This window comes from Rhagoletis zephyria, unplaced genomic scaffold (genome assembly GCF_001687245.7).
Source record: "Rhagoletis zephyria isolate East Lansing unplaced genomic scaffold, Rhagoletis_zephyria_1.1 Rzeph_scaffold_04512, whole genome shotgun sequence".
NCBI lineage: Eukaryota > Metazoa > Arthropoda > Insecta > Diptera > Tephritidae > Rhagoletis > Rhagoletis zephyria.
In genome coordinates this window covers 1-10,548 of record NW_016161595.1, presented here as the reverse complement: position 1 = coordinate 10,548, position 10,548 = coordinate 1, and the positions used below count along the sequence as shown (strand labels likewise).

Here is a 10,548-nt window from a genome sequence, read left to right as displayed (position 1 = left end):
GTAGATACTGGCTATATGTTCTTAAAAATTCCTGACTAAAACTCACCTGTGTAACTCCGACTGCGCTTAGTCCATGTGGGGGGATTCGATGGCGATGACGATGAGCAGCTGACAACAACCAATAACTAGGAGTAATGGATCCATCTTAGTACGCTTTCCACAGGGTTTACCTCAGCAGTGCTCGTTCAAAGCAAACGAACTTTGACCTTCTAATGCTCTCGATTCAACAATAATGTGTGGTCAACTTCCACCACATCCATGTTAACGTTCACGGCATGTCACAAATTGCACTTAGATATATACGCCCATATGTACTTTAGTATATTATTATATACTGCCCACCAACTTCATCGACCAATTAAGTCAATTGAATCACGACTCCTAAACACAGCACCAGCTTTATGTAAATCTTGGGCTTTGTCGGATTCAACAAGCGCAAAGGCTTCACAACCGGCATCACAAACACTAACGCTTGGCGAGATCAGCTCTTAGCACTTTTATAGTATGAAAATGTGCCAAGGTGGCTATGATTTCGTAAATAGTTTTGGATGTCACAACTTCGGATATGTGGCAGCACACCTGCAGCGTGCGGTAACACTATAAATGCCTCAAGCACAAATGCAACTATGCGTCAGATAAATACAGAAAATTATAATCTGGCATGACTATCCGCCTTTCTGTCTCTTTTTCGTACGGATTTCGTGCTGCTAAGTCGTGCTTGCCTAGACACTAATAAAAATACTTAATATTAATAGATTGAACAAATCCTTAGTTAGCTTTTAAACCAAAAATAAAGTTTTGCACATCTTTCTATATCCGGNTCTATATCCGTTTTTTCTTCCTTGCGAGTTTGAGAGGGATACTCTATTAAAACCTCCAAAGTGGTGACCCCGACGTGATCTCGCACTCGGGCAAGCGCGACAAGCACGTGTAAGCACATAACCAAACTTAAGGGTAAGACAATGCCGATCGAAATGAAAGACGGTGGGTTGCCTGGAGGCGCAGCCGAGGCAGGTTCACCGGCCGCGGCAACGGTCCCGCCCGCTAATACCATCGCGGTAGTCTATGCCAGGCTACCAATACCGCCAATGAGCAGCACAAATATTGAGGCCTGGTTTACTTCAATGGATTTTTGGTTTGCTGCTTCAGGCATCACGGCCGAGAAGCAAAAAACGGCAACTGTTTTGGCAGCGCTGGACCCAAACGTCCTCGCTCAACTGGGGGATGTCATTGCATCGCTACCTCAAAACGACAGGTTCGAGTATGTGAGGCAAAGAATTATCGAGCACTTCGCCGATAGCGAACAGCGACGCCTCAACCGCGTACTCTCAGAATTGCCACTGGGGGATAAGAAACCGTCAGAACTATTCTTTGAAATAAAGCGCGTCGCTGGCAACACACTCGGCGATACGGCGCTCAAAAGCCTCTGGATCAAACGTTTACCGGAGTTCGCACAAGCAGTTGTAGCAGCTTCATCCGGTTCTGCGACCGAATTTACGAAAACAGCCGACACTATAGTGGATGCTATCGCGCCGCTTCAAGTGAACCGCGTTAAGTCGACACCGCAAAATGAAGTCAACGAACTACGTGCATTCGTAATGGAACTAGACAAAAAGCTTGAAAAATTCGCTATTCGTTCGCGCTCGCGCAATCGTGGGCGGTCAAGCTCACGACCAAGAGCAAATGCCCGAAACAACTCGCAAACAACAGCAAATTCGCAAGAAACGTCATCTGTCGCAGCCCAAGACTGTTGGTACCACCAGAAATATGGGTCCGATGCTCGGAAATGCCGTACACCGTGCCGCCGCAGAAACCACGTGGTTCGAGCGGTAGACTCCGCATCTGATGCATTGTGACTACGGAAGCGAGTGGCGGATGATAGCGAAGGGTCCGTCACAGAGCGCAAAGTTCTTCGCCTACAAGTGCACGAACGACGCACAGGTAAAATGTTCCTTGTCGATACCGGCGCCGACGTGTCAGTCCTGCCCATCTCTGCCAGATCTCACGATATGCGACCCACCACGACTAAACTGTACGCCGCAAATGGATCTACCATCAAGACCATCGGAGAAAAAAGAATCAACCTGGATCTCGGGCTTCGTCGAGATTTCCCGTGGTCGTTCATAATCGCCGAGGTTACAACACCGATAATCGGCGCAGACTTCGTTCGTTTCTACGATCTTCTCATCGATTTGCGCCGAAACCAACTGATCGACAATCTCACCAAACTGCGATCTTCACTAACCGCGCCAACGTTTTCCAAGGTAACCCAAATTAAGGTATTCAACACAAGCGACCCCTATGCTGAATTGTTGGGCGAGTTTGCGGATATCACGAAGTTGGCACCTTGTGGTTCTTCGACCAAATCCACGGTAGTTCACCGCATAGTGACCTCGGGTCAACCGGTGTTTGCTCGTCCGCGACGCCTGTCGCCCGATATGTTGACCGCAGCACGAAACGAATTTAATTTTTTAATAAAGTCCGGCATCTGTCGTCCGTCTAGCAGCAACTGGGCAAGCCCGTTGCACATGGTGCGGAAAGGCGACGGATCCTGGAGACCATGCGGCGATTATCGTGCGCTTAATGCGCAAACTGTACCCGACCGATATCCGCTCCCATATTTATCGGACTTTACATGCAACCTACAAGGTAAGATCATTTTCTCAAAGATCGATCTCCAACGTGCTTTTCACCAAGTGCCGATCCACGACGATGATGTTGCAAAAACAGCCATAACGACGCCATTCGGGTTGTTCGAATTTCGGTTCATGACCTTTGGGTTATGTAACGCCGCGCAAACCTTTCAAAGGCTGACAAACGAGGTTTTGCGTGGGCTAGACTGCGCTTTCCCTTACATCGACGACATTTGTATCGCGTCGTCGTCAGCGCAACAGCACCGTCGAGACATACACGCAGTCCTTCAACGTCTGCGAGACAACAATCTCGCAATTAATGTGTCCAAATGCGAATTTGGCAAAAGCGTGCTGAGATTTCTCGGCCACTTAGTTGACGCCCGAGGAATTCGTCCTTTACCCGAAAGGATCACGGCGATCCGCGATTTCCCGAAACCCACGATAGCCAAGGAGTTAGAGAGTTTCATCGCAATGGTAAATTTTTACCGCAAATTCCTGCCAAACGCCATCGCCTATCAATCGCATTTGCTACGGCTGATTACGGGCAACAGGAAAAATGATCGTACGCGACTCGTGTGGAACAGCGAAGCGGAAACTGCTTTTGACCGTTGCAAAGCCGAATTGTCCGAAGCAACATTGCTCGTGCACCCGGTGTCAGGGGCAGAGTTAGCGTTATATGTAGACGCTTCGGATACAGCCGTCGGGGCTGCCTTACACCAAGTCGTCAACGGAGAACTAGAACCACTCGGGTTCTACTCGAAAAAGTTGACCAGCGCGCAGCGCAAGTATAGCACTTACGACCGAGAATTGACTGCAGCGTACCAGGGTCTATGCCACTTCCGGTACATGATCGAGGGCCGTAAGTGTCACATCGTCACTGATCATCGCCCACTGGTCTACGCCTTCCGACAGAAGTTGGAGAAAGCTTCACCTCGTAGAGTTCGACAACTCGATTTTATAGGCCAATTTACCACCGACTTTCGTCACACGCCTGGTAATCAAAACGCCGCCGCCGACCTGCTGTCACGCATACAATCGATCGACGAGATTATTGACTATGAAAAGATCGCAGCAGCGCAGAAAACCGATACCCATCTGCTAACATTGCTTAACGATTCAGGTACGCATAGTAGTTCGTTAGTACTAAAGCATTTTTCAATTCCCAACAGTAATGCCCGGCTGGTATGCGACACGTCGACCACAAGCATTCGCCCCTAAGTACCACACGAATTCCGAGATGCGCTACTTGCGAAGATACACAACTTATCACACCCAGGCGTCCGCGTAACTACAAACCTGATGACGCAAAGATTTGTGTGGCCCGGCATAAGGAAGGACTCAGCGATATTCGTCCGGAACTGCGAGGCGTGCCAACGATCTAAGATTCATCGACACACCAAATCTTCCTTGGCTCATTACGAAGCGCCAAAAGAACGGTTCTCTCACGTCAACATCGACATCATTGGCCCTTTTCCTCCTTGCGAAGGACAACGTTTTTGCCTCACGATGATCGACAGATACACCCGCTGGCCAGAAGCAGCTCCAATGCCAGATATGTCTGCCGAGTCCGTTGCGAAAGCGTTTATATGCAACTGGGTTTCGAGATTTGGTGTTCCAGCACGTATTTCGTCGGACCAGGGCCGACAATTCGATTCCGCAGTATTCGCCGAGTTAATGAAAGCAATTGGCGCAACCCACCTTCGGACCTCACCATACCATCCGCAGTCAAACGGCATAATTGAAAGATGGCATCGAAGCTTCAAGACTGCTATTTTATGCCACGATCCATCAAGGTGGGTACATCATTTGCCAACAATTTTGCTCGGCCTCCGCGTGGCTTATAAACCTGATATACACGCATGCCCCGCCATGCTCGTTTACGGTTCTGCGTTACGGATTCCCGGCGAATTTTTCCAGGAAACAGGTCCAAAAGAAGTGACGCAAGAGACGGTATCTCAGTTTCGGGCGGCCATGCAGAAACTGCGTCCTACACAGACAGCGCATCATTCGACTCCCAGAGTGTTTGTGTCTCCTGCACTTAATTCGGCTTCTCAGGTATTCGTGCGGAATGATTCGATCCGTCCATCACTCACACATCCGTATGACGGACCGTATCCCGTCGTAAAGCGATCACCAAAATTTTTTAAACTCCTCATACGAGGGAAACACACTAATATAAGCATCGATCGGCTCAAACCCGCATTCTTCGCCAATGACGATTATGAAGGTCCAGGCCACACCACACATCAAGAGAAATCTTCGCTTGCACCGGATCCTATAACGACGAAATCTACCCGCAGTGGGAGGCATATATACATTCCTCTTCGATATAGGTAGTTTCGTCTGGACCGGGAGTACTGTGGCAGCACACCTGCAGCGTGCGGTAACACTATAAATGCCTCAAGCACAAATGCAACTATGCGTCAGATAAATACAGAACATTATAATCTGGCATGACTATCCGCCTTTCTGTCTCTTTTTCGTCCGGATTTCGTGCTGCTAAGTCGTGCTTGCCTAGACACTAATAAAAATACTTAATATTAATAGATTGAACAAATCCTTAGTTAACTTTTAAACCAAAAAAAAAGTTTTGCATATCTTTCTATATCCGTTTTTTCTTCCTTGCGAGTTTGAGAGGGATACTCTATTAAAACCTTATATACATTATACACATTAAGCAACCGTTTGCCAAAAAAAAAAGTAAAAACTATTTAGGTTAGAACGCATACAATTTTGTAATTACGTTATTGCAATCTTTCTTTCAATAATACACTCACTTTTTCATGGTAACTTGCCCTTCTTTTAGTTGATTGCCAAACTGGTATTTAGTTTTAGATATTTGATGCCAAACCGTAGTCATTGTAAAAATGGTTGTACGCAATACCCCGTTTTTCCACATGGTTAATTAATGTCAACGACCATTGTCGGAAATAGCGATGTTAGTGCGTACATCAAAATCGATTACATCGCACAATCGAATACCACAGGCCATTATACCGGTATCCAAGACCAGTCCAGATATTGAGTTTGCGCAAACATTGGTCATACTTATTTGGCACTGTTGACAAACGTAAAATAAAATGTTTGCAGTGCAAAGAGTTAAGAATATTGCTACAAGGCAAAACGACATAGTAGCTTAGCCTCTTAAATATAATTTATGAAGTAATTTATACAATAGGAACATATTTAATTTTATCTATTTTCATCACCTCACTGCACAGAATTCTTGTCAAGTTTTTCATAATTACTCTGCTGAGTATTAGACTTACACTTAAAAGACCTTAAAATGACTCGTTTTATTTTAACTATTAATCAATTTCAATTCGCCCACACGTTTATACCGCAAATCAATTGAAATAAAATTGATGGGCAACTTGTACTGGTAAAGTTGCACAAAAAATTGCCCATCAACTTTTTGTAAAATTGGGCGCAAACTTTTGAGCAACTTGGAGGGCATTTCCTGAAAACTTGGTGGTGAGAATCTTATGTAATCGGCTCAACAATCACATATACAACCCTGCCTACTATCGTTATCGAAATATAATACCACGTATACATAGCCAACCTCTACAACATGTCATTATGCCATGTTCACACCGGTAAATTTATTACAATCAACTACGATTCATTTAAATCAAGGATTAAAACACTAAATACAGATATAGGAATAGGTAGACATTAAATATAAAATATTGCTCGCCAACCCAGACCACGTTCTCAGCAACTCCATAACAAAAATGGAAAATTTCAGAGAATGACTCGCTACAGCTCCATGCGAAAACGAGCGGAGGAAAGTATAATCCGCTATCCACTGACGTGCAGGCTATGCGGAAATAAGCACCCATTACGTCTATGTACACAATTTAGGACCAAGTCACCGGAAGATCGTCTGCGCGAAGTTTTAGTGTATCGATATTGCACCAACTGCCTTTCAGGGTCCCATCGAGCTGCAAATTGTGCCAATCCGGGCTGCTACTTATAGATGGCACAGAAAAGAAGACGCGTCAACAGAGACGGCCAATTCGGTTCCGGCACTGCGACGACGATGATGACAGCGATGCAATTTCCCTTGAAGCGTCTGAGGTCGGAGCGGAGACAACTGCTTTCCGCCTAGACCCAGAGGAGGGGGAAGTGCCACCGTCTGGAGCGGAAACTGTTGCTTTCCGCCCAGACCAGTCATCCGGAAGGCAATCTGTTGCAAGCCCAGACGAGTCCTCTGGAATGGAGTCGAATGCACGCCATCCAGGTACTAGCAGCGGATTGGAACTTCTACGCTATACACCATTTCTGCAACACGAGCTGAGCCAACAGGCTGGATTGGAAACATATGCTTTCCAACCACCGTTTCGTCAGCATCGTCCTCAATATCGACGTCAGCGCAACCGTTCGCAGCANCTCAATATCGACGTCAGCGCACCCGTTCGCAGCAACAATGGAGAGTGGAATCGCATGCATTCCAGCCTCCACATCGACGCAATTTTCGATCCGGTTTAATCCGAGCGGGACCGGAGGCAGCACTGCCCCTTCAATGCCTTACGCCGGTCGCACCCACCGCATTAGTGAAGATCGAAGCAGGAGGGCGACTTCACCTAATCCGAGCGCTTGTCGATCCATGCGCATCAAATTCAATCATCGCCGAAGATCTCGCTCGGGAACTGAGCTTAAATATGACGGCAGTCAACCACCAAAGGGGTTGTTTTATTAAAATGCGCGGCAAGTATGGCAACTCGACGACGGTCAGCACACACGCAGTGTCCGTTCGTGATTACCGCAAGCGTACACCGATTAGCAGCATCGATAGCGTGATTGCCAGTACGTATGCAAATTTAAAATTAGGCGACCCCCAATTCCACATCTCAGCGCCAGTCCGTCTTACACTTGGGGCAGACGTGCATGCTAAGATTCTTCTTGGTGCAATTCCAGCGGGCGCAATCGGACCGCTTCTGGCCCAAAATACGATTTTTGGATGGGTTCTATCGGGCGCATGTTAGTTACCTTGCGTAAAATTACATACTCACTTTTAATTAAGCTTTACATGAATATGAATGAATTATTGAATAATTAAAAGTGCAACTGAAATTTTAAAACAATCACGTTTCCATTTCTTTATGTTTTTATTCATTTATTAGAAACTAGGTATAACGAATGCAGACTGGAATTAAAGATAACGAGTCTCATGTACATGCATAAATATATGTTCAACTGAAAATTTTTATGAAAATTCAAAACACTTTGAAGTATGATGGCTGGAATGAAATCGCTTCGGATGTTGCTTACAGCAAGGGGGGCGGCATGTTTAGGCCTTAAGCCTAAATGTGCCTTTTTTTTGTCCCACCCTAATGCTTAACATTATGTTAACACTGTCGAACGGTTCTGTAAGTGAAATTTCCCTTGACTTAAGAAACAGTTCGACATGTTAACGTTAGAAAACAGAAAAACGGTCACTTACTTCTTTTGCGAGATCGGAAGGAAGAGGATTGTTCCAGCCACCCCACTCCAGCTTATATTCACCAAGCGAATACATATTTTTGCCAAGGTAATCTGAAAAACTAACTACACTTGTATTTATCTCTTTATGAAAATATTTGAATAAAGATTTAATTATTTTATACTAATACCACATTTTCAATTCAATTTTTCCTTACAAACATCGGCGGGAACTTGAATCTTTGTTGCCTATTACGTTCCGCCGGTGTTCAGCAGATATGTTTGAATGAATATTTTATATCTTTTTAAGTATCTTTGGTTAAGATTTGCATTAAAAAATTTTAAATTTTCTTCATGAGAAGAGAATTCTATAAAGAAATTTTGAAAAATTTCAGATACAATTAAAATATAAAATACAAAGGACCCGTTTTAATAAACCTTCCCGGTTTTTCTGCCTTCAGTAGATCAAGAAATCAAAAACCTACCCTTTACTGCAACAACAGCGCACAAGCTCTTCAAAAACTACGGCAAAAACCACCCTAATTGCCTGTTCAACAGCAACCTTTGCGACACTTACAACCTTTCAGTGTAAATGTAACGGGTGATTTTTTTGAGGTTAGGATTTTCATGCATTAGTATTTGACAGATCACGTGGGATTTCAGACATGGTGTCAAAGAGAAAGATGCTCAGTATGCTTTGACATTTCATCATGAATAGACTTACTAACGAGCAACGCTTGCAAATCATTGAATTTTATTACCAAAATCAGTGTTCGGTTCGAAATGTGTTTCGCAAACCCAATTGCTGCGAACGGCGACGAATCGACATTTCACGGTCTTCAGCAACACTCTCAGAAACAGACGCAATATTCTCTTCTGTACGCACTGTACGCATTCGTGTGGTTGGTTTAATGTCCAATAAAGTAAACTGAGTGCGAAACTTGGTCACAATCGCATTAATTGTTTGCTCACTTGGTCGATTATGTAGACCATAAATCGGACGTAAAGCGAACCGAACACTGATTTTGGTAATAAAATTCAATGATTTGCAAGCGTTGCTCGTTAGTAAGTCTATTCATGATGAAATGTCAAAGCATACTGAGCATCTTTCTCTTTGACACCATGTCTGAAATCCCACGTGATCTGTCAAATACTAATGCATGAAAATCCTAACCTCAAAAAAATCACCCGTTACAATATATTGTAAATTTTTTTTTACCACTCGGGAAAAATATTTCAAATCATGATAGTTTAATTTTAGCATTTTTATATGATGAAATGCTTTTTATATTTCCATACTATGTGCGTTTATTAGCGANGCCTATTACGTTCCGCCGGTGTTCAGCAGATATGTTTGAATGAATATTTTATATCTTTTTAAGTATCTTTGGTTAAGATTTGCATTAAAAAATTTTAAATTTTCTTCATGAGAAGAGAATTCTATAAAGAAATTTTGAAAAATTTCAGATACAATTAAAATATAAAATACAAAGGACCCGTTTTAATAAACCTTCCCGGTTTTTCTGCCTTCAGTAGATCAAGAAATCAAAAACCTACCCTTTACTGCAACAACAGCGCACAAGCTCTTCAAAAACTACGGCAAAAACCACCCTAATTGCCTGTTCAACAGCAACCTTTGCGACACTTACAACCTTTCAGTGTAAATGTAACGGGTGATTTTTTTGAGGTTAGGATTTTCATGCATTAGTATTTGACAGNCGAACCGAACACTGATTTTGGTAATAAAATTCAATGATTTGCAAGCGTTGCTCGTTAGTAAGTCTATTCATGATGAAATGTCAAAGCATACTGAGCATCTTTCTCTTTGACACCATGTCTGAAATCCCACGTGATCTGTCAAATACTAATGCATGAAAATCCTAACCTCAAAAAAATCACCCGTTACAATATATTGTAAATTTTTTTTTACCACTCGGGAAAAATATTTCAAATCATGATAGTTTAATTTTAGCATTTTTATATGATGAAATGCTTTTTATATTTCCATACTATGTGCGTTTATTAGCGAGTTTACTTGACTTTCACGTATTTTTTGTACAGTAAATTACCACAACTTGCGTGTCACTGGAATTTTATAAAATGGTCTATTTTTAAATTAAATTCTGAAAATATTTTTGAAACGTTTTCGATTTTGAAATTTACGTAAACTATTCGGGACATTCCGAAGCTTCATAAATTTGTTTTCAAAAATAATAATAAGATTTTTAGTAGCACGCTTCCAATGGTACAAAAAATAAAATGTACAATATATTGTACAAATGCAGGGAAAGGGTTAATAATTCTTTGGTGATCTTTCAGCCAAATCACTGTTGTATAAATGACATGTAAACAAACCGACTATCGTTTTTGTTGGAAAGACTGCTTTTGCATTCACGTAGCCATTTGTCGTTGCTGTCCCCTTCCTCTCATTTTATTACGACGCTTTTATCAACTTGCAATGTTGTGTGTCCAGAAACTTTCAATGTTG

At 43.1% G+C, this 10,548-nt stretch overlaps 2 protein-coding genes across 2 annotated transcripts; both read left to right on the top strand.

Annotated features, from left to right (window-relative positions):
• Positions 1 to 962: 962 nt before the first annotated feature.
• LOC108370838 (uncharacterized) lies at positions 963 to 1,856 on the top strand. The gene has a single exon (XM_017626248.1). The coding sequence runs from the start codon at positions 963 to 965 to the stop codon at positions 1,854 to 1,856; it is 894 nt and encodes a 297-aa protein (XP_017481737.1).
• Positions 1,857 to 4,139: 2,283 nt separating this feature from the next.
• LOC108370837 (uncharacterized) lies at positions 4,140 to 4,970 on the top strand. The gene has a single exon (XM_017626246.1). The coding sequence runs from the start codon at positions 4,140 to 4,142 to the stop codon at positions 4,968 to 4,970; it is 831 nt and encodes a 276-aa protein (XP_017481735.1).
• Positions 4,971 to 10,548: the final 5,578 nt, after the last annotated feature.